Consider the following 25054-nt stretch of genomic DNA (forward strand, 5'->3'; position numbering starts at 1 on the left):
CTTCCTTCCTTCCTCGCCATTTCAAAAGCGTAGCCTCCTCTTCTGTTTGTCGTGTGCCCGGCGTGACGTGACGCGTCGCTCGTGCGTGGGTGATTACAACGCGGCCCAATACAAGAAGAAAACACTTTGCTCGAATGAAGAGGAACAGGCAAGAACGCGTGTGTCGTTCAACCTACCTCGACGCCCCTCTCGAGGATGAAAGTTATTGGATAATTGGACGCGAGACGTCGCGCGTATATGTCCCGTAAATTTCAACCTCTTTCAGATTTTCTTGCTGTTAGTGTGAGAGCCTCTTTGCATGAACAACGTTTATGCGTTTCCAAGATATAGTTTATAAATGGTTGTTGCTCGTTGTGTTGCGTCGCGTTCCGTCGTGGTTGAGAACGACGTAATCGACTATTGTGAAAATGCTACAACTACGCTATGACGAATGTGAACTTTGAATTTTTTGTGCTTTTTAAATTTCATAATCTTTTACATTTCATAGTTCGCAAACTTTTAAACTTTCAAACTTTCAAATATCAAAAAGGTTTCTGAATCTTTCGATTTTCGAACTATTCAACTAGGCAACTCCACTTTCCACTCGCTTCGACGAAACCCGACTAAGAATCAAATATTTCTCTAAGAAAATTGTGCCATTATAAATTCGTGGACGACGTTAGTTACCTATACACACATGAATTTTTGCACTTTAGTAATTTTGCACCTTTGAGTACGAAACTTGCGCCCCTATCTCTCTTCCGATAAGTAAAATTGATATATTAAAAATGAATCCGTTATTACTGTAGACGTTTCAATGACCAGATTCTAAAGTTTTTCAACATATGAATCTTCTGAAATTCTACAACTTTTCAATTTTGTAGAACTTGGAATTTTCAAACGAAGATGGATTACACAGAGCTTACAGCCGGAAGCTTTGAATAGAAACGACAGTACAAAGCCATACCATAAAAATCTGAAAAATATTTGAATATTCATTTTCGAAAGGTAGTAATCATGTACCTGTCTGACGAAAGATTAACTGTTGTATTTCAGAGTTATCGAAAGATCGCGCGACAAGTGAGTACACCAGATAGCGCACCAGCAGGCTTAGGCAGTCCACAGGCTGGAATAGGCGGGCTGCAACAGCATCAGCAACAACCGCAACAGCAAACGCAACAAACGCTTCATCAGCCGGATCCCATGCAGCAATCCAAGGACAATCTGAATCCCGCGGCGAACCAACAAACCGGGGCACTTAGGAACGGAAATCCTCCGCCTCCTGTCGTTTCTATGGTAAGTACGCACTTGGTTTCCTCTTATACATTACAAGATACTCTGAACGTTATATGTTTCGAATATCTGTTGAAACGTGTGTCTAATGTTCTTCGAATCTTCCTCCGATATCTATGACACGTAATCTCCCGTAAAACGTAGGTAAATCTTATTGCGGGGAAATTTATTCATAGGGAAGGATATAAAAATGTAAGAAATTGCCATATTTTGTGAATAAACTGTACATAATAGGAAAACACGTTTAGGGAAGGGAAATATTAATTTATCTTTATACGAAGAATATCTGGTGCATTGATGAGATACTAGACATAATTCACAATATTCCAATTTTTATAGATGTTTCAAAATCGTACATATTGGAATAACTGAAAAAAGAAAATAACAAAAGAATGAACAAATTATGAAAATATAATTTTTGAGAAAAAGGATATTAATTTAACTATACATGAGGAATATTTCACTCGTCGATACCCAGAAATACTAGAATTAATTAATCTGTTAAGTATTTAAACTAAATATTTATTTATCATCACACGCAAACACACAATTCTTCAAATTTTCAATATTTTATTTTCAATAAAATATACACGATTAACGTACTATCCTAAAATAGAAAAGAAGCGAAGATGTTACGTAATTGGATTGGAAATTTGTAAATATTCTGCTTGGAAAATTTCTTATCCGGAGTATTAGCCGGATTCTAGTTCGCGTGTTAGAGAGATCCGATTGTCTGGCACGATCTCAAATGGAGTTGAAAATCCTCGATGAGATTACAGGCGTCTTGGTCCCCAAGGATAACATCGATCCCTTCCTGCTTAGCCACTCCTCTCCCGTAATCTGGCACAGTATATCGGCATGTAACACGTAGCACTTGAGGGAATAAACAGTCCGGCCCTATCGGTATGGCCCCTTGGTGTATTTCGTGTATGCCAATGCTAAACCGAGGCCAAGGACCTTGACCTAGACCATTGCGGTTCATTACTTCAATTTGTCTTCACCCTCCAAGGGAATACGCTTGCTCCTCCCCCGCTGTGTTCCACAGATTGCGTTTCACTAAACCAAAGAAAGAACCAAAGCAAAGCAAAAGTCGTTGCTTTCAAGAACCAAAGTAAAGACTCGCGGTCTTTTCTTTTGAACGAACTGAAGCCTACAATTTGTAATTTTTGTTAAAAGCGAAAATAACATCTTGTATTTTTGTTTTAAGGAAGATTTATAAGATAGTGAAATATGATCAAATAGAAAATTTTATAGTAAAGTTGCGAAGTTTTCTAATAATAAAAAATTATGATTGATTAGAATATACATTTTTCAGATTATCTTATTCTTCAGAAGGGATAACGGGATTGGAAATTTTATTAAAGCAGGAGTTATTAAATTTTCAGAGTTCCCCGTTGATAAAAGATTCGACTAATTGGAACATAAATCTTGCAAATTCTCCAAGGAGGGTGATAGAATACAAAATATCGTAGAGCTTCTATTAAAGTTTTTACGGTAAATAGTATAAAGTTTAATACAAATTTTCCAAATTATGTCACATTTTCCAGCAATATTTCTAACTAAAATTGAAAATAGGGAATATTGGAAATCTTTCGTCCAATTCCAAAATTATACACTACCTTTCAATATAGATTCTACTTACATAAAAAAAAGAAATAAGTTTTCTTAATAGGATATGATAGGTCCACTTATAATGAAATGGTGTATCTCCTAAGTCAGATGTTATTGATGTTAGAGAAATTATAACAACTCAGAGCAATTAGACTTAAAACGGTTAAAATTCCATCCTCGTAGAAATTCTTGCAGAGAATAAAAGATCTTGAAACGCATATATTAGTCTCGAAACAGTGAAAATCTCATCTTCGTACAAGTTCTTACAGAAAATCTGTAATATCAAAGAATCTGTAATTTCATTTAAGAAAAGCAACAAAGTTCTAAAAAAATGAGAAAACCTCCTCGACTCTCGCATCAAGCAGCAACTTGCACCGGTATAAACCAGTCTTTCAATCTCGAGGAGCTTCCTCGACGAGCGTCATCCGGACTGTCACTTTCAACGAGGCCGAGAGGAAGAGGAAAGTCGATCGAGGAGTAGGTTGAAACGTCGGAAGGAATGCGGTTCTCCGCGATCGTTTCGAGCTTGTGCATCCTCTCTCTGGGTTCTCTTTGGCCTGGTACTGCGAGGTTACTGGGCAAACCAGTCTGTCCAAGCGCGAACCGACTCTGTTTTCTGCTGACGAACACGTGTGAAGATTATCCGTGTACAAAAATGCGCGTGTTAAACCCGCGATGTCTGTGCCGTGAACAAGGTACCAGTCGATCCGCGACTCGTCCGGTTCGACTACCGTCCAAGGCTGTCCCGTTCAATCCTGAGTTCAATCTTCTCCCTTCTGGCAGAAGAACGCGTTTTCAGAACGAGTAACAAGCAAACGGCGAAAATTTACCGCTCCGTTACTATCAACCATCGTCAGAGACACGCTAGAAATTAATCCTTTACTCATAGTCTTCTATTCTTGTAATTTCGTTATCAAAGATGTAAGAAATTGATTACAAAAATGTTTACTTTTTCATATTTAGTTTTCAAAATTGTTCGCTCTAGGCTTTCATTTATTTCCAAATGATTTCGTTCGTATTTCAAGCCATCATATCTCCCGGACTTCGCTCATACCATGAATTTAGGCTTGCAATGTATAGGCTTTCGTATACTGGTTAATCCTTTCTTTAAAAAGGGCTTCCACGTTCATTCTCTGCAACGTATAACGATCTTGATCCTCCGAGCAACATCTAAAAATCTCCTTAAAAAACCCTTCCCAACGAACATCTTCTTCCTCACTCGTACCCAATGTTGTCCACGCTGAAAATCTAAAATTCTTTATCCATTCTATCAAGGTACAAATTGCACTTGTCTTCGTATATATGGACAACAGGGATACAAGCACGTGTGTACGATCTCTTTGATAATTTTTTTTCTCCGTAGAATCTGTAAGAGTAAAAAACAGCGACAGCGCACCCACGGAAGGAATCACGGAAGATAGAGACAGGTATCGGCACTTTGCTCCACTCCGTTGGCACCCTGGGTGCGTCGATGTGCCAGGCTTGTTCCTCTCCGCCCGTCATTCTCCGCCTCCAACCCCGCTGCCACCTCTTGCTCCTCTCTTGATACTGCTCGCTTTTCCTTCCCCTCTCTCTGCTTCTCTCTGCAACTGCCTCTGGGACGTTCCCTTTTCTCTACCCCTCATGGCGTGGTCGCTGTCTCTCTCGCTAGGTCGGTGGTTCCTGTTCCTGCGGGTATTGATTCGCGTTGGCGGGCGGTCACCGCCCCCATAGTCGCTGTCTGCCGGTAGTCTACCCTTGCCCCGGCGTTATGCTGTTATTTCGGCAGCCGATTTCCTCGCAGCCCTTGTCACGAGGCAAAAAACCGCGAAAACGCGATAGCCAGCCAGTGCTCGCGCCGGATCGACACGCTACCTCGGTAAGAGCACCGTTCTTCGCATCGCGATACCTCCTCCTTCGTATCCTGCTTTTTTCTCCCCTATCCTTCAATGGTTCAATCTTTAAATCTTCTGTTGGATAGAATTGCCATTTCGGTTTCATTTTATCGTTCCTTCTTTTTAGCGGTGAGGCAGGAATTTTTAGAGCGTATTTTCTTGCTGATTTTTAGGTGAAGATTCTTTAATCTTGAAACGAGAAACGAAAGAATTAGAAAATTAGAATGAAAAGTTATTCGAGTGTCTAAGAAAGGACATTGATTTTAAGACACAGGTCAATCAACTCTAAAAGAAATGAACTTTCTATGAATTTTCTTCTCCTTGTGTTAAGTATATTTTCATACATCCGTTCGCATATTTTTCGTTTGCTATCTTATCCTTGGTTTTTCGTACTTTGCTCACCGCCAATTCCAAAGCGGGATAATGTATGTGAATGCAAAAATATATGAAACATCCAAACTGTAGTATTTGTCATGATATCTACTAGGTGAAACACATTTTTGTCTGGACTGCATTTTTTAAACTACATTCATAGAAATTTCCGTAACTATATGTACTCCAGTAATCGCTATCCATTCAAAATCCCATTTCACCTTTACCATTCGCATCTCCAGTTTCTCCACGAGCTAAGGACTGATAGAATAGCTCGTGATCGTCTTAGATAGCTTGATCGTCTTAGGAAGCTTGATCGTTGGAATAATTGCGGCAAAACGCCGTGTCGCAGTCGGTGACAGTCGACAAAGCAGCATAGCGACTGAGCGAACGTACCAGAGGGCGAGCAGAAAGGGCAGCACGGCGCGAATAAAGGGCTCGTGTTCTCGTGGAAACACGTGTTTCGTGCCGCGTTCCGGCGCGCTTGGCACACTCGCGTTATAAACGACGGGCCGCAGCGTTAATCGCGCGTTTCACCCCGTGTTAAACGAGGCTATCTGAGCGCGTAAACGCGGTCAGTCCTGCGATACGGTAATTGGCAATATCGTCGCCGATAAAGGAATCAACGTTACAGTCGGCCACCCGGCCCGACGCACAATTATGCAGTAAACCGAAACCGCGAAACGCGGCACGCTCGTTGTCCGAATGCACGAATTGCGTCCGACCGCGAAGCACGTGCGGTTTTCGCTCTGTCGCGATCCACGCACACGCCGTTGCGTACAATTCAGTTTGCTTTCTGCTTCTGTCACACGATTACGATCATTTTCTATGAATTATCGTACGAGTATATAGAAGAGCGTAGAAAAATGAGTAAGATAGATGTGGCAACTTCTTTTATGTGTACGATCGTGAATTGATTCTAATTGTTTTTAGATCGAGGAATGCTGCTTACTTGCATCGACTGCATTTACAGTTTGCTACATCGGAATGTTTAGAGAGTTTTGCGTTATTCGCGGATAACTTTTAAATTGAGAGTATTGGAAATAACGTGAAAAAGACGAACAGTTCCAATTGTATTTTCTTGATCAGAAGAATATAGCGGAATTAAGCATCGAAATGCTTACAGAAGTATCAAAAATTGTCTACTCTATTTGGAGAAGCGTATTGAGCGATTACGAGATTAGTAACTAATTAGGGATATTTTAAACAACATGTTTGGAGAAAGTGTCGTCGAACTAATGGAATTGCGGATTGAGATTAACGTCTAAGGATTGTTTTATAGAAGAGTCTTTAAATATTATAAATATGTAAATGTCTCAAGTTTAGTCAGTGTATCGCGAACTGCGTCTGTTCAAAGTTTTAAGACAGGGAGTAAAGATCGCGCGAAGTAACAACTGTTGGTGAACACTTGTGTCGCGGAGAATGTTTGAAGAATATATTTGAATCTCTAACGGTTCAAGGAAAAAATAGTTGCGCTACTTATGGAGCAGAAGGTTGCCAGCAAGGTATACGACTCAAAGAATGTGTGCATTTGAATTCTTGATAAGTTCTAGGAAACGTAATGGTGTTACCGAGAATCGGTTCTACGAGCATCTAAAAGGTGATTAGCCTCGTATCGACGTAAATTTTAAACAGAAAGTCGAAAATCGTGGAACCAGAAAGTTAGGATATTAAGAAATCAGAAAATTGGAAAATCGCAGATTGAACATTGAACAATCCGGAATCCGAGAATTCGATAATTTCAATTATTGGAAAATTCCAAAATTCAGCAATTAAAATTTCCGGAAGAAAAATTCGCTACAGTCGTTCCATTCTTGAAACAAACTAGTTCCTACAATTTTCGATATGTATATTTCAATCCTTTATCCATACCCAATTCACAAACCACCATGAATTTCTCGACGCACGTCGATCTCAATTTCACCGCCGGACGCAGTAGTCGAACCGCGGACGAAGAATAAGCTCGCTCGCATTCCCTAGAGAAAAAGCACGAAAGGTGTAAGCCCACGGCTTTGTTTCGAGATTTTTTCTCGTTCTCCTTTTCTCTCTACGCGAGATCGTTTGAGGCGCATTGTTTTCGCCGAAAGCGAGCCAGTCGTGAATAAAACCGTCGGCTAAGATGTAGATAGCGCGGGATACCCGTTTCTGCTGTCCCCTTTCCTGTTTGCCAATTCTTTCTCGTAGGCTCGATTTAAACACGCCGGATTGTGCGCGTATAAATCCCGTGTCCCCCTTGCTCCTCAGGGGTGAGATGAAAAAAGGAACGAAGACGAAAATTCCGTCGAAAAGCTATCGACAAAAGCGTCGAAAATTTTATGGGCCCGATACAGGATCTGTCGACAAGAGTATCCTCGAAAGGGACGTTTTAACGAATGAGCATATAAATCTTACGTCGAAAAACCCGAAAGAAAAGAAATACAGATGGAGTGCTTGAGAAAGTATCTTCGAACTGATAATTTCAATATCGAGACTTATGTTCTTTTTCCCCTCGATGAAGAATTGTATTATTCGTGCGAGAACTATATTAATCGTTCTAAATTGTTTGTGTATTTAGCAATCCACAGAGCAGATGTGGAAAAAATATTCTTAAGGTAGATTTAGATGTTCTTCGTTATTATTCATGTTATTCCGATATCGAAATATTGTTCGAATATTCTTTGAGAGAAAATATTCTTAAAAGTTGTACAAACGCGAGTCAATCGACAATTCCTCCACCGCGAATTTTATATTACAGTTAACCTTCTTGTGTAATATAAAACATTTTCATAAATCCATCAGACCATTCAACGTCAACGTAAGATCAGCTCAAAGCAACAAACTAATATACCGTCATGTCTTAGGAATACATTCAAATCGATTTCGTCGTACGATTGCAAAGCAACGGCGAAATAGAAATTTACAACGAGCCACTCCTCAACCCTTTCCCTTTCTGCTTGTCGCCGTCGGAAAAACGATGGACGTATCGGAGGCCACGGTTACCGCTCTCCCGTAATCGTCGCCCAACGTATAAACAACGCGATAAAAGCTGTTTTACTGCGCAAACGATTCCGTTTTTATCGGGTTTCATGGCATGTGCCGCTAGCCGATCGCTGGGTTAGAAGCGACAAAAAAAAAGAAGACAACAGAGAGAGAAGAAGAAAAGGGAAAAAAAGAAGAAAGAAAAAAAAATCATAAGCGATACGCAAAAAACAGAAAAAAGATCGTTTAGCACCGTTATCTGTCGTATCACCAGAGGAAAGGGCTGCAGAAACGAGCTCCAATGGGGACATCACGTTGATAAATGAATTTTCGTTGCGATCATCCGCGCGCGCACGCAACGGATCGCTTAATGAAATAAGCGTATCGATGCGGGACTGATTGCTGTGGCTAATTCGTCGATAAATTTGCAGCCCCCTCTTGTTTGAGTCCGATGAACGACTACCAGGGCTTCGAAGATGAAACGGGGAATGGAAAGGGCCGTAGAACGTTGGCAGAGAGAAAAACGGACAGAGAACGGTGAAATTAATTTCTGGCTCGATTTTCAAAGCGGTTTAAATTCGCCCCTGCCGTCACGCGTTTCGGCCGGCCTATGCGTAATCGAATATCGGTCGATCCTCTCGCCAATGTTCCCCTCGTGATCATTCGCGGATGGAACAGGTGTGTACATGGGGTAATTATTCGTTGCGTGTACTGGGGCGGGACTGCTAGTTGGGGAAGATGAAGAATTTTTTTGAACAGCATGGGGTTGATGGGGTGATGCATAGGGTGGATAGAGCGAAGCGGAAGTATTTTGTCGAGGAAGGAACTGAAAATTCCTTGGATTCTTTTTCGTAAAATTGACGGAGAATTATGGAGTGGAGTAGAAGAAATGATTGACCCTGTTACGGTCCCTAAATGTTTCAGGTTTCAATCTCATTTTAATAACAATCTAGAAAACAACTTTACATGTTTTCAGAAAATTGTTAGTATACAATTGGAACAAGACAGCACATATGTCAATAGCTTGTAAGTAACTTGATACGAATTCTTGTAAGGTTACGTGTATTATAAGAACAGGGTTGAGGGTTTAATTATGCCAGCCGTAAAATCGGATAAACATAACGATGTAATAATATGTTTAACCTTTTACGTGACAGACATAGGTCTGATGCGGATCGCTCACGCTATATTCTTGTCCCAAAAAGGATGGGAGTGGCGAATGAGTTAGAAAAAGAGCACGTGTATATCGCAAACATTGTAACGTTGGATTATGTATTGCTTGCTTTAAAATATATCATTATAGCATAAATCAATTCTTAAATACTTTTTGCCTTTACCGGTATATAAGTGATTATTACGATATTTACTTCTCATTATTTCTTTTTTGTTTTTCTCTTCTTCTTTGGAATTAACTATATTTTATGATCTTTGTGAGCAGTTTCTAAAATTTTTCAAATTTCCTTCGTATTGTTCACAACGCACAAAGAATTAAAAACAGGAAGTTGTAGTAAAATCGAACTACTCGTAACAAAAATGATCACTTTACCAAGCCCATTCCACGATCACTTAGAAACTATTTATGACTTTTAAGATTGCAAATGTTTTCGTATGAATTTTCTAGAACCTCTTCTACCGTAGGCAATCAGAAATGTAATAAATTATTGGAAAATATCGAAGCCTCGTCGTTGTTACAAAGTATATTTTCATCATTCATTGTGAAGACGTTGTGAAGGAAACAACAAGTAGGAAAATGTAGCCTACGGTTTGAAAGGCTGAAAGGTTTCGTTCGGTTGATTCGTGAAGTGGTTGGTAGCTGGGGAGGAGAGAAGGATGCGTGTAAAACACGATCCTCGACGTTCTGACGTGAATAAAGGAGGCGTTGTTGCTGGTCGCGAGCGCGCACACGCCTCTAAAGTGGAAGCTATAATGGGGGTTTAAATTATGTGGTGTCTTAGAGGTGCGCTGAACGAGCTCGTTGTACACGTGTCGTATTGTTGAAGTGAACAGCTTTATCGCTTCGAGGGCTAGCCTCTCTTGCTGAGATTGCATTAAATTTTGCCAAATTCTACTCTGTAGAATTTCATTAAAAATTATAATAATAGTATAATCAAGATTTTGTTATGCTTTCGAGGGAATTATCTTTTTGTCAAATTTACTTTCTTTCTTTCGTTTTATAAAGTAATTAAATAAGTTGTAAGGTACGATAACGTAATTATAAAAGATAATTACGAACAATCCAGTATAATATTTTTCACAGCTGATTCTCTTTCAGACAAAATAATCTTCCTTTTTTAAACAACCTACCTTAAAGAATAACCCGAAAAATCTTCGAGTGAAGCTCACTAAAATATTCCAGGCGCGTAGACCTGAAAATGTCAGTTAGAAATTTAAAGAACGAGCAAAACACAAAGTCGTAAAGTTGGAAACAACGGAACAAACAACGTCCAAACTCGATAATCCGAAAGATCCATTTCACTCAAAAGTCACGTACACGAACGAATAACCTGTTCATCTCGAAAAACGCGGCAATGGCTCGACTACCCTACATCTTCCCGTTGCATCCTCGTTGGGACCGGATACTCCATCACGCGAGAAGCGGCGAAGCGTTCCGTGAATCATCGAGAGAAGCCCAGGAACCAGTCACCGGCGCTCGAGCACGTCGGATGGAAAAACGAAGGAAAGGAAGAAAGGAGCCGGAACGGAAGGGTTCGAGGTCATTGAACAGCTCGCTTGGCGAAGTTCCTCGCTGGCTGGGCTTCAAGTCAGAGAAGGAGCTACGCCGTAAGAAAGAGGAAGACCGACAAGGAGGGAGGAGCGTGGCTCCTGAGGGTTATGTTTGGGTGCTGTCGCGGCACATCCCGTTTTATCACGCCTCGGGTTTACGTTGCCCTAGGTCACGATGTCAAGAGAACGGAAGGATTTTCCCCCTGAGAGCTCAACGCCACGGTCGAGACTCGCTCTCACACAGAACTAGACAGAGAAAGAGAGGCCAGATAGAAGGAGAAAGATAACGATAGGAATGGGAGAGAGTGGTAGAAGAGGAAAGGAGGAAAACACGAAGGAGAAGCCAGGGGAAGGTGGCTCGCTGAGGGATCGCTGACTCGGTTGGCGAGACGCCCGACTCTTCGATGCTATCAACCTCGACCACAAACACCGATTCACGGCCACTTTGGGGGTTCCCCGGAGTTTCTCGGCCCACCAACACCTTTCACGCTCTCCTGGACCACTCCACGCGACCCACTTTTTCAACCATCCACCCCGACGACTATGGATTTCCTGGCATCACGCGGACCTAGGATATTCTACGTGCTTCCCCGGCGTTCTACGATCCTTTCTCCGGTTCGTTTTCACGCGCAGCATTGGGTCGGAGGGAAAGTGATGTCGGTTTTTGATACTGCTGACACAACTAGCTTCAAATGGCTCGTACGTCGTATACGTTTATGATAATACTGTTTTATGAGGACTGTTTATGAGGATGTAAGATGTTATTAAAATATCAGTGATAACTTTGCCCCGAAAAGTATACGTGATATAACGATAGCGTTTCTTGTTTCCTGATAATTTCAAATTTAAGAAAGATCGTTAGAATTTACAGATTACAACGAATTTATACAATGTACACGTACATATATACGTGTAATAAGCTATTCAAAAGGATTGAGGAAGTTAGTAAATGGGTGAATAGTTGCGGTATTTAAACAAAAATTACCGTGCTTTCATATTGTTTTGATAAAGGGGATGGAATTTTGGAATCTTGGAAGTAATGTACCAGCGATTATAGGTTTGATAGATCAAAAATAGAAGAATTGGTGATTTCGGAACAAGCAGGATGATTTTTTTTTTTTTTTAGACGGCTGTTAATTATCGTTTTATCGACGGCACTGTATAAACCACGTACAACTTGTTGCTTCGTCGAAAATGGATTTTATCAGGATTTCAATTAACAACAATTACTTGATTCAGCGTTGAACCATCATCTCTTTATCACGAGCTCTAAAATCATTTAAAAATGCGAAGAGTAGAAGAATTAGAAATATTACTTCTTATAACGACATATTAAAATATCTTAACAATTACATCTTTCATCTTTATATATCTTTGTCGACTATATCTTTGGGCGTAACTGATTCTTTCCACTTTTAGATATTTTATATTAAAATATACTCTTTCTCTACCAATAAAACAACCAACAAAAACGTACACACGTATCACGTTCTTTTTCCTGCGATCTTCAAATGGTAAATAGAACGTTTTAATTACGTGGTTGCAATAGATTCGTTTGGAAATCTTGACACGATTCGATCTGACAATCGGTATCACGAGAAACGTGCTCAATTTCCACGGCCGAATATCCCGAGGAAATTTCACTTCCTTGGTCATAGGCAATGGGATTACCGTCGTAACTCAGTTAATTGAACTGTGCCGCGTAACGAGGGTAATAACCCGCAAAACGGTTCGTAGCGGGCGTTCAACGCCAGATAAACACGAAATGCACACGAGGCGACACTGTGGCACGCGATACAACTTTTATTTCAATCGTCCATTTGATTTTCACCCGTGTTCCGGAATTTCCGTCGAATTTTTAAGTGTCGACCGCGAGACACAATTATCCGGGACATTTTTCTGGCCGTCTAGATAATTTTACCTGTCACGTCCCTTCGATAATACCGATGAAATTTTCCACGAGAATGTCGACAAATGTCGGAAAATTTACGAGGCATTTAAAAATCGTAACAGACCTAAATCTAATGGAAATAGAGATACAAATAACAGACTATAAAATGTTTTTTAATATTTACATTTATAATTTGTAATTATTAGACTGTGAGTCTCTAAGATATCTTTATGAGTATCTGTTATTAAACAAGTAGGTAGAATTCAGAGATTTGGATGATTATACAGAAAAGAGCGCGCCTTGCCGATTTCGATGACCTTGAAATAAATTGTCCGGAACAATATTCTGAGTAATTTTTTTCTATACGTGTAACCGCCGCATGATCTTCGTTTTCGATGTATTCGTAAAAAGCTTCGATCAAATCTAGTTTCCGTTACAGTCGATTCTGCCATATAGATGATAGTATCTTTATGCAGTACAACCTAAACTTAAATCATCGACGTTAATCTACTGTAATATAAATAAAGAAAGATAAATGAATGGGTTATAGGTTGAGTTAGGGTTAGATGTTAAATTAATATCCGACCGTCTTGTCACGAGATTGTTGGTAACGCAAACATGACTTAAGTTTCATTTCGTACGATTTTATAAGAGTGTCGTAAATTCGATTGTTACTATTCATTATTTATACATAGTATAATAAGAAACATAAACTAACAACACCTTGTGTATAACTGAAAAAACTAAGACTCTGCGTGGTATCATTATCATGTTACGCGTAGGGGACATGTATACGTGTATCTGCTGAGCCTAATTATTGGTACGTACGTGACGAGTAGACAAATAGGACACAGTGCAACATTTCATGCATCGATAAATTCATTGAAAATTATTTCACGCCAGTATTGCCATTTGCATTAAACGGTCGGATATCACTTTAGCCTAATTCACTTTTCTTCTTTATTTACGGAATATTTAAAAATGGTAATCACTCTCGTCAATCGAATTAAGTTCAAGTTGGACTATTTAAAAATTGGCGTGGCTATTCCAGAATGAAGCGTAATCGTAAGGTAAATTGTACTAATGTTTTTCTCGGAAACTAAGGCCGAGTAGCGGTAACATGTGTAGGAAAGAAGTTGTTTAGAATGTTGATCTTGATAACATATTTCAAAGTCATTGAAATCAGTGAAATGTACCTGTGCATTTTTGCGTATTGAAATTTTCCACAAGCGCATAAAGGTTCGTGGTCTGGTAATTGAAATAAATAAAAATTCGAAATCCGTCAAACTCTATATTTAATTATAATTATAATTAATTTTAATTATAAATGAATAGTTTAGAATGTAGAATTTAACGTTTGAGATGTAAAAAATTGGAGTATAAGGAGAATTTAGAATTCATGAACATATTAATTGAACTTTTCAATTAAAAAGGATGAAAAATTCCTTCTGGATTATTCCCCAAGTTTTCTTTCTTAAATATTCGACAGAAATTTAGATCCTTGAAATCGAAATTAGATAATTTTGTAGGAAATTATTCCCGTAATTGCAGTCGACAAAAATTACGGTAAAACTTTCTTTCGAAGTGTCTACTTTCGGATACTCTTAAAATCCTTTGATATCCTTTAAAATTTATACCTTTCTTTCATTTTAATTAGCGAAACCCTTTGTACACCTACGCGTACACACAAATACGATACAATCGCATTAATTAAAATCTCAAAATTCCTGCGAAACAATCAATACCTTCCAACACAATATACCTACCAGTGTATATACGTTTGTCAACATTTCCTTTCTTCTTCTCGGACGTACACCCACGCCTCGAGCTACGCATAAGTATAATATTCCGAAACAGCCTATATACAGCGACAAAGAACGGAAAAGAGAAATTCTCCAGCTGTGCGAGTGGTCACGTTGAATATTTCATTCGCTCGGTGATAACCGGCCAGGAAATGTTGAACAAGAAAAACCGAATGAGTACGACAGAAGAAGGACAAAAAAAGCAGATGAAATAGTAAAAGGAAAAAGAAAGGAGAATAAAAGAATCGTGGACTGGGAAAGAAATTCCCGAACTCCGCGAGGAGACATCTTTTATTTAAACGAGCGTGTTCGGGGCCGGCGGGGCGTACTTTGAAAAAATCGATCGACGAGAAACGAGAGACGCTTGGGTACGCGGGAGAAAGTGAAATAGAATGACAAAGCTCGTCGGTGGTGTACGGACGAGCAAGCTGATCGTTCGTGCTCGTTGCTTTCGTTTTGTACGAAGTTTTATAGTCCGGTTGCGAGTTTGCCAGTTGTTGCCCTCCTCACCGTCCCTCCTTTTTAGTTCTTTCTCCATCTTTTTTCCACAATCTATTTGCGGTACTGTCCATCTTCCTCTATCATTCCTTCGTCGTCCTCCGTTCTTCTTTCTCGAGTTTCTCGTTCCCATCCAATGAGCTTTTCCCGTCCTCGTCCATCCGTTTCTTCGCGGGGAGGCCATCTCGCTCGCGAACCACACGCAGATACATGCGGATCGAAGCTGAAGGCCCTCTTTCCCTCTCCTAACAAGCAGAAAATGGTAGTGATGGCCGCAACACGGAACTCGAGCAAGGTTGAGGACTGAGTAAATTTTGAACCGGGTTCGAAGGAATTCGAAGGAATTCCCTTTCTAATTGTATATTTTCTTATAGTAATATATTATCTATATGTGCATAAACATTCTATTTATATCAAAAACATTTTGATGTATATTATAAATATTAATGAATCGAGCAATTAAATTGTTCGAGGTATATTAAGTATAAAGAAAGATTTAAGAAAATGATGTAAGGCCGAGAAGCTGTCCTAAGTCGATAAGTAAAATCTATATATAATAAATGATGAATAATACATAATAAGAAAGATTTAAAACTTTGGTCAGAATTGCAGGAAGGAATTTTTAATTCTTCATAAAGAAACGGGACATTTCATCCTTAAATTTCTTCTGAATTCCTACTTCTACTAGAAGAAATTTCAGATGTTTGACTTAACCGAATGGTTGCATAAGGTAGCAAAAGTGTTGATAAGTGTGTCAAATTTCTTTTAAATTTTTTGGAAGCTTGGTATAATAAAAGAATTATATTTGGATATAAGCAAGCTAGTTCGTCCATGGAGATCGAAATTCGATCTATTTTTTATTTGCAATTAATATAGGTATATTGAAATAAAATGTTTATTATTTGAAATTCTAAATGTAGTCGCAACAAAGAATCTTTGAAATTTTGTGAATTTAAATGAGACGAGTCAAGAAGAGATTTGATTAATTGAAGAATTGAATATTAATATAATATTGAGAAATGGAAAATCAATTTTAGAAGGGAATGAAGTATAGAATGATGTTACTATATTTCGACATCGTCGTGCATCATGCTGTAGAGATCGGAGATGTCGCAACATTTTAAGACTTTCTACCATTCTGAGAGCGGTTATAATAATTGTGTTTTCCTTACTTCACAAGTTTTCAAACGATTCAAGGATACAGAGACAGTAGCATAAAGTACCTGTTGGAAATTTCGGAAGACAAAATTAAATAGCGTTGTATATTCTACATTTCTTCTCTGTTATCTTTATAGTTATGCACTCGTACGGTTGCAAAGTACAATTTTACTCTTTCGTATATTCTATATATCCTACGTCTATAACAGGGTAACCTAAATTCCCTATCAAACATCAAAATGGTACTCTTCCCAACAATTCTTCCCGTTTTATGCTACAGCTTGAAAACCTTCTTCGATAACATGATAGGCTTCTTAAGCTTCTAGTAGAAATTTCAAAAGACAAAACTAACATCTTGAAAAATAAATTAGAGGAAGATAAATTAGAGAATTCATTTCTCTTGGTATACGTACATGTTTAGCTTATGTTTAATTCATGTATAGTTCCAAAAGATACGGTGACATAACAGTCACGTACATGTAAATATTCCATTTTCCTCTTTCTCTATCTTGAAACGCTATTACACACTAGCTTCTTCCATTTAATGAATCTTTCTCATTTAATATCATCTGTCTCGCGTAATTAATGAACATAATTAAAAATGAAAAAATAATTGCTCTCTTTAGTCTCGGTAACTTCGTACGAAGTCTTCAATCTCATATTTCTGCGTTAGTTTATATACAACGATCCAGTTGAAAAGTGCAATTACGATCTTTGGTATGTGCCAATAGCACACATCAGATCAAAACGAAACTCTGTCCCACGACTCGTCCGATCTTACAACACATCATAATTTCAAAACCTTCACTGAAAATACCCTCTCGATGCTGCAAGCTTCTTCAAGCCATCGCTGGTCGGGACTCGAACGAAAATAAACGAAAGTATGTACATCGCGCAGGTATAGTTCTTCATACGTGGCGATTCCATTGTATTGTCTCGCGGATCCACTACACGAAAGTTCCATATGTCTCAAGGAAGAAGACCATCGTCGACCGATTATCATCACCGCCAAGTCCTGGAATTTTCTCGGCCCGGTTCCGCAACATCGACCAATTCCCCGTGGGATTCTCCGCGTTCCACGATGGTTCATTCGTTTCCACGTTGATCTCTGTTTCACCCCCGCGTCTGCATCGAACAGTCACGGGAACACGTCGAAACTACGTAAAAGGGGTTGCATTCGTCGAATCGAGTCACGCGACTCTCTCTTTGTTCGCGAGATTGATAGCTTTACGAGGCAGCGGGAGGTCGAGAAGCAAGTTTTGACCATGAGAACGCGCGAAGGCATGCAGGAAATAATGGTAGACCACGGCGCTGCGGTGCCCGCGGACCACGCGAACCCACCTCCCGGGATGATTAATGGCTTTATTACCGCGCTGCATCGAGCTCTTTATTTAATTGGGTCGCGAACGTGTGCGTATATACTGTCGTAGCTGAAGGAGTTCGTAGAATCGTTGTAGAAGCGTGTGCTCAATATGCTGTTCGTTGGATGCTGGAAAAAGTTGAGAACCTCTGCGCTGTGCATAGTTAAGGAACCATTGCTGACGAATGGCTATTCCCCCACTCTGTACACGACAGTGGCTATCAGTTCGTTCGAGCTTCGAATCGTCGAACGTTTCCGAGTGTAGTCTCGTTCAAATTAGTCATTGCTTTAATTTAACATGGAATCACCTTTTTTTGGTGTGAACTTATTGCTCCGATTTGAAATATTCTAGAGTTTGCATGCTTGCCTTCATTAGTTAAGTTATTTGACTTCAGATTGATGGTATTCGAACAACTCAAAAACACTCGATCAGTGTGAAATTGTTGCTCAGTCGACTTGAAATATTTCTTCGAGCTTCTATGCTCATCCTTGTTATTCGAACCCATTGTATACAAATAACTTGATACTAGTTTATTAAAGATTCGTTTGGATTAATCAAGTTACTTGATTCACGCTGATTGTATTCACTTAACATGGTTTCAAGTTTATGTTCACACATAGGTATATCAGTCAAGTAACTTCACTTACAAATTGTCTAAATCCAAGACAATCCATCTTCGAGTGAATATCTAAAATAGCGAATATTTAAAGTAGACTTCGCTCGAGGAACCAGTATCGAGGCTAGAAATAACATTACATTACCCATATACCAACTGTCGATTCTTCCGCATCAAGAAATAGTCCAAAGAACCTCGATCAAAGTTTGAAAGGATATTTCAAGACAAAAATCACATTAACTCTGAACTTTCTACTCTTTGTTGAGTAGAACAAGTACAGAAATAGAATAAAAAAGAAATTTACTTTGTCAGCATTGTAAAATTCCATGCTACTTTTTTTTTTAATTGAGAAATTTACAAAGTACGGAAAAACTTAATGTGTATTAGAAAACTATTAAGAGCTTCGATTCAAGGTGAAACTAAAGTTAGGTCTCATGTTGATGTTACAGTCACCCGGAGTGATGCCATTCTACGGTGATACTGGCGCCGGTTTCCGACCAGCAGCCGGCTTTGGGAATACTGTTTGGCACCAGGGAGTCGCTCCCGTGGGAGCAGTTGCGGTTGAAACGTCAGCAGCACCATGGCCACCTCAGCAGTTCATTCAACAAATTCCTGCTCCGAATCAGCTCGAAGAGCTGAGGTATCATACCCAATACACCGCCGCAGCGCCATACCATCCACAACCAGGTAATTGAAGAGGGAATCGATTTTGAAGAATTTACGAATTTTTCCGATACGTGTCTCTTCTTTTTTTTATTTTACCTTCTCAAGTTTTATCGAGTAGAAAATATCTATTCCCGTTAGAAATTTCACAATCCTTTTCTTAACTTATCGATCGTGAGATATTTATATTCTTCGACTATTATAAAATAACGTCATAGCATATGCTATAAAATATTTACTACCTTGATGCTAATTTTAAAATTTCAATAGATATAAAGCAACATTAATTTTGATAAAAAAAAAAAAAGCAAGAATGAGTCTCTCAGCCACTAATATGCAATTTCATTGATCAGTTTGTTACAAGGAAATGGTACAAACAACGTTAGATTTTAAGATGTATTAAAAGAAATAAAGTTGTAACATCATCGTCTTTCTCTATTTTTCGACTTATAACGTTGATGAGTATGGTTTCTGAACAGCTAAAATATGATAAAATTCGTATTCACAATTTCGATCACTTGAATTCGACGATTCAGAATTCCTCGCGAATGAAAACGATCGTGGAATGCAAAGTGTGCAACTATGCAGGTCTTTGTCCCGCCGATATGCCGTCAGTTTCCGTGGAATCGGCACGTGAATTTTCTGATTACAGTCGCATATCAGCAGCAGACTTTCATTACTACGGATCAGTCGGCATTTCAACGTGCCGGGGCGACAGGACAATACACAATCACGGGACAACCCTCACCCTTGCCACCAGTCGCCCCACAAACTGTACCATCGACAGCTCAGAGGCCACTAAACGGTCAATTCATGGATCCCGCTGCTACTGCAACCCAATCAGTTGGTTATGAAAGGCAGGATTACGTCAATGGTTACCAACAACAGGTACAATTAGAAATGAATCGCTTTTAATTAAAAGTCAGCTCATTCGAATATTTTCTCGGACACGAACAAAGATAAAATATTGAATTTTAGAAAAATCTAAGAGTCATGAAGATAGAAAAAAGAAAGTTTTTCTTATGTCCAAAAAGATAAGCTAATTAGAAATTAATTAATTGTTAAATGTTCTGGATCATTTTCAATTATGATGTTCGGTCCTTAAAAAATTAGTTGAATGTTACAAACATTTTTCTGAATGAAGTTTTTCTGTAATTTTCTCTTATATTTTTAAGATGATAATATGACAGTTCGAAAACCGTTGCACCATTAAATATATCTAAAAATATCAAAGCATAAAATATTTTTTAATGCACCTAAAATTAAAGTTAATCTCTCACGAAATATCTTCGTGAATAGCAATAATATACAGTCAATTCCCGAACGTTTTTGAGTTATAGATGGAATGATGCGTTTTTCCAGGACGTGACGATGGCACCGCCGCCTTCAACCACTCCGACGAGTCGTAGCAGTTCCGTACACATGGACAACCAGCAACAACAGCAGGCCTCTCAGCAACAGCCGTCGCAACCGCAACAACAGCCAACGGATACGCAGGTGAAGGGATTCGCGACGATCGCGGCCAGCAACGTGTCGGGAAACGAGATGCCTGGGTATCCACTTCAACCGGGCCCACAGAGTTTACACAACTCTAACGGATATCCAGGCTACGTGGAAATGGGTCAACAAGTACAGAACCAATGGCAGCCGCAGCAGGTATCTCAGCAACCACAACACCAGCAACAGCACATGCAACGGCAACATTCGATACCTGACGGTGGCCAACGGCATTTATGGTCCGATACCAGTACCGGTACGAAAATGAGCAACGTGAGCAACAACATGAACTGGTCGGATGGGACGTTACAGCAACAGCATCAGCAACACCAGAAACCTTCTCAACAACAACAGCAACCGGGTATGCAGAGCAATAGTATGAAAGGACAAGAGACACAGCAAAGTATGCAGATGCAAGGACAACAAGAATTACCCCGACCAGCGAGTCATATGAGTTGGGAGAACGGTAGCGTGAAGGAGACGCCACAGACTCCGCAGTCGTGGACAGATAATACAGACAACAGTCAGCAGCAACAAACTCAGGGAAATTGGTCGCGGCAGAGTCCGAAGCTGAGGGACGCTTCGCAGAATCCGAGATTGACACCGTCTAGTCAACAACAGCAGCCTCAGCACCAAGGCTGGCTGCAGCACTCGCCGAAGTTGTCAGACCATCAGCAGAATCCGTCTCATCAAAACGCCCGGATGACGCCCTCCAACCAACACAACTGGCAGCAGAGTAGTCCAGAGATGCAACAGAACTCAAGTCAACAGAATCCAAGGCTGACGCCATCTAACCAACAGATGCCGCAACCTGGGACGCAGCAACAACAACAGCAACAGCAGCAGCAGTGGTCACAACAGACGAAACTGGAGAAGAGTCCTAGACTTACTCCGTCTAATCAGATGTCCTGGCCAGACACGCCAACTAGTCAACCGAATTGGTCGCCCAATAGTATAAAGAGCGACAGTAGTCAACAACCTCAACAACAATGGCCAGATTCGCAGCCTAGTCCGAGGAGAACGCCTGGCCATCAACCGGGAACGTGGCAGCCTCAGCCACCCACACAAGAGAATAAAATGGAGAACCAAATGTCTTGGTCACCGAACTCGGTGGCCGAGAACCAACCTACCTGGGGCCAACAAACGACCAAACAAGACATGCAGAATTCCGGGGAAAGAGTGCTTTGGCAGCAACAGGACACCGGAAAACCGAATGGGTTCGTCGATACGCAAGATACTCAGGAGAGTAATGTATTTGCTCAATCAAATCGCGTGAATTTGAACAGTCGACTGAAATCGATGATTCTAAATAAACAACAACAGCAACAACAGCAACAACAACTACAGCATCAACAGCTTCAACAGCAGCAATCGCAGCAACAGTCTCAGCATCAAATGAGCCATCAGGAGCAACAACATCACAATATGCATCATCAAATGCAATCTCAACATGTGAACAGTAACAACGGAGCTAACGGCGAATACCATACAGAAGACAGGATACGAGACACGCATGACAATACGGAGAAATTGCAAGAGAAGCAGGCGGACCAGTATTTAAGTCAGTCGAATATCATCTCGATGGCGCAATCCAACGAATCCTTGACCGGTAATTTTTTATTGCATAGCCACCACCCTCGGGTCGATAGTTTGCCCGATGGTGGTGGCTTATGGGAATGGTCAGGAGGAAGTAATAACACATTAAACAACGGTACCGTTCTGCCGGAAAACGGAATGATGGTCATCGACAGCTTCATGAAGTTTGGTTCAGAGGACAAGTCCGTGCTGGACAAACCATACGAAAAACAACAACAACAGCAACAGCAATCACACTATCACCAACAATCACAACAACAACACGAGCAACGACAGCTATGGAAGGATGAAAGTAAGAGCCATGACAATCAAAACATCGAGGATAAATCGTTTCAGAGGAGACTGTGCATAGAGCAGCCAACCAACGATAAGACTTTTGAATCTTGCGAAAACAACAACGCAGACAGCGAGAAGAACGATGGGACCGAGGACGACGTTGGTTTTTCAGAAACTCCATTAGTTGCATTAGTGAACAAGAACGACACATCAAATTATCCAGAAAGCAGCGAAAAGATTGCGTCGACGGAGCCAACCAACAGCTCTAACTGTGATTCCTCTCAGAATATCAAGCAGGAGAACATCGTCGAGTACGGTTGCTCTAGCTCCGATTGCGTTCCATCGCCGACGGTCTCGTCAAAGAGCGATGGCTGCGCGTCGAAGGAAATCAAGAGTGAACCGGACCAAAGGGCGCAGGAAAGTAACAACTACAAATTTCGTGGCGATGGCGGACCCGCTAAAGTGTCTCCGGGTGTCGGTTCGTGGTGTTGTCGACGAGGCGGCACCGAACAACCGACACCCGAACATTTGCGGGAGGGTTGTTGCCAGGGTTTGCAAACGAGGGACGAGATACTGGCCGACTCAGCAGAGAAGTCCGACGTAAAGAACGAAGGCACTCAAAGTCCACGTACCGGTAGCGTGCCTTCAACGACTAAGTTGCAAGATCACTTGGACAAACTGAAGAACAATGTCAGGAGCGAAGTGCCGGACTGCAACTGCTTTCCAGCTGACAAATGTGAGTTGCTATTGCGTATTCAGCACGACACTAACATTGAGAGAACACACTAACCACGTTCACACGAAAATATAGATAAATAAATAATCAAAAAATGAACAAAATTTTCTTAAAGAAAAAAATATATATAAAACTATACTACTACTACTACTGCTACTACTACTACTCTATGTACTACCACTACTAATATTACTGGCCAACAAAAAATAAACCGAGCCTTGATTCAGTGACCCAAAGAAGAATGCACGTACCTAACTTACCCCCCTTTCCCAGGGGGCATACCTACTACATACGTGGCATAAATGTTTCCGCTTCTGTTGCTTCCTTTCCGTTGAAACGTCCAGTTTCGTAAGTAAAATGAGGTTCAACCACAAGGTCCGCCAGAGCCCGGCTCGTACTACACTCATCTCGGGGCGGCTGCAAGCCTGCCTGACCTACGGAACGATCTTGAAAGAAGAACCGGCCTTAAGGGAAACGCCATTAGATTCGAAAAGGTCATCTACACCGGAAAAGAAGGGAAAACCACTCAGGGATGTCCAATGGCTAAATGGGTAAGCATATTACTGTATTCTATATATTCCCCATACTTGTACCGAATGTTTACGCATTTATAAAAAATTTAAATAATGTAAATTTTCTGTAATAATTCGAATTAAAAAAATTTTGAATAATATATTGAATAATATTTTAAAATTAATAAAACAGATATTTACATCTCCATTTGTCTAATAACATTCATAAAAATATGAATTTGCATAGAGATTCGCAGTCTACTAATATTTTAGATCGAAGTCAAAGCGAATTCACTCGACTCTTTTCAAATTGAATTTTATCCAACCTATTCCAGTCGCTTTGAATCACCCACTAAGATTACTCTGTACTGCTTTGGTGATGGGATTGTAATATCAGTGATTCGCTAGATACTTCGACGATCTGGTCTGGAGGAGAAGATCCTGACCATAGTGAAACACCGACAAGGGCACAAGTGTCCAACAGCTTGGATCGTCGTGGCCATGGTTGCTTGGGAAGGCGTACCCACTCATGAAGCTGATCGAATCTATTCCCTGTTAAGTCATAAGCTGAATCGATTCGGTCTTCCTACTACTAGACGATGTGGAACGAACGAACCGAGAACCTGTGCTTGCCAAGGTCTCGATCCTGATACTTGCGGTGCAAGCTTTTCCTTTGGATGTTCCTGGTCAATGTATTATAATGGTTGCAAATACGCCAGAAGTAAAACCGTCCGTAAATTTCGATTGTCAGTACGATCAGAGGTGAGGAATATATCATAACAATCTAAATATATATATTATAATTAATTGTTGATAACTTAAATTATCATATTTTTGTCATAACAACATTCGTTCTCTGTGTTGAATTTAATAAGAATATCATCGAAAGTCTTAACTATTTGCTATAAATGTCTATTTATAGATTTCATTATTAACGTAGAAATATTGTATTAAAAATTCTAAGTTCAAGACCTACCTAGTTATAATATACTAAGGGTTAATCGCCATTCTTGTCTTCCTTATTGTATACAAATATAACGTTTCGTTTTTTTTTATTTTTATTATAGGAGCAAGAAGTCGAAGAAAGAATGCACGTCCTAGCAACACTTTTATCGCCTCTGTATCTCAGCCTTGCACCGGAAGCATTCAACAATCAGACACAATTCGAACGGGAAGCGAGCGAATGCCGTTTGGGATTTAAACCTGGCCGACCTTTTTCCGGTGTTACGGCCTGTATCGACTTCTGCGCGCATTCTCATCGTGATCTTCACAACATGAACAACGGATGTACAGTGGTAAGTGACTTAAAGAGACACTTAATTTTTTCCAATGCTTAATAATTCTGAAAAGGTAAAGATTTAGATGAAATAACTATGCTGTAATTTTTCATCTTAAAGGTGGTCACTATGACAAAACACCGATCTCTATCAAAACCTGAAGAGGAACAGTTGCACGTACTTCCCCTTTACATCATGGATACTACGGATGAGAATGGGTCGAAAGAGGGACAGGATGAGAAGGTTCGCGCTGGAGCTGTAGAAGTTTTGACAAAGTAAATAATTTTGTTATTTATATGACAAACAATCACTCACACGGAATTCTTCTAGTAATGAACTTTACAAATACGTATCATCTAA

At 40.1% G+C, this 25054-nt stretch overlaps 1 protein-coding gene across 8 annotated transcripts in view; it reads left to right on the forward strand.

Moving 5' to 3' along the window:
- The window catches only part of LOC100642293 (DNA N6-methyl adenine demethylase), a 143637-nt gene that overhangs the window by 107870 nt on the left and 10713 nt on the right, over nucleotides 1–25054 (forward strand). For 7 of the 8 annotated variants that reach the window (XM_012314604.3, XM_012314603.3, XM_012314602.3 and 4 more), the window contains 8 exons: nucleotides 1036–1275; nucleotides 18587–18824; nucleotides 19453–19688; nucleotides 20163–22905; nucleotides 23281–23456; nucleotides 23826–24179; nucleotides 24485–24712; nucleotides 24815–24969. In XM_012314604.3, coding sequence (XP_012169994.1) covers nucleotides 1036–1275; nucleotides 18587–18824; nucleotides 19453–19688; nucleotides 20163–22905; nucleotides 23281–23456; nucleotides 23826–24179; nucleotides 24485–24712; nucleotides 24815–24969 — 4370 coding nt within the window. Of the gene's footprint in view, nucleotides 1–111; nucleotides 245–1035; nucleotides 1276–18586; nucleotides 18825–19452; nucleotides 19689–20162; nucleotides 22906–23280; nucleotides 23457–23825; nucleotides 24180–24484; nucleotides 24713–24814; nucleotides 24970–25054 lie in introns of those variants that run through there. The other variant, XM_048411082.1, reaches the window with a different exon arrangement.

The sequence above is a fragment of the Bombus terrestris genome, chromosome 12 (assembly GCF_910591885.1).
Source record: "Bombus terrestris chromosome 12, iyBomTerr1.2, whole genome shotgun sequence".
NCBI classification, from domain to species: Eukaryota; Metazoa; Arthropoda; class Insecta; order Hymenoptera; family Apidae; genus Bombus; species Bombus terrestris.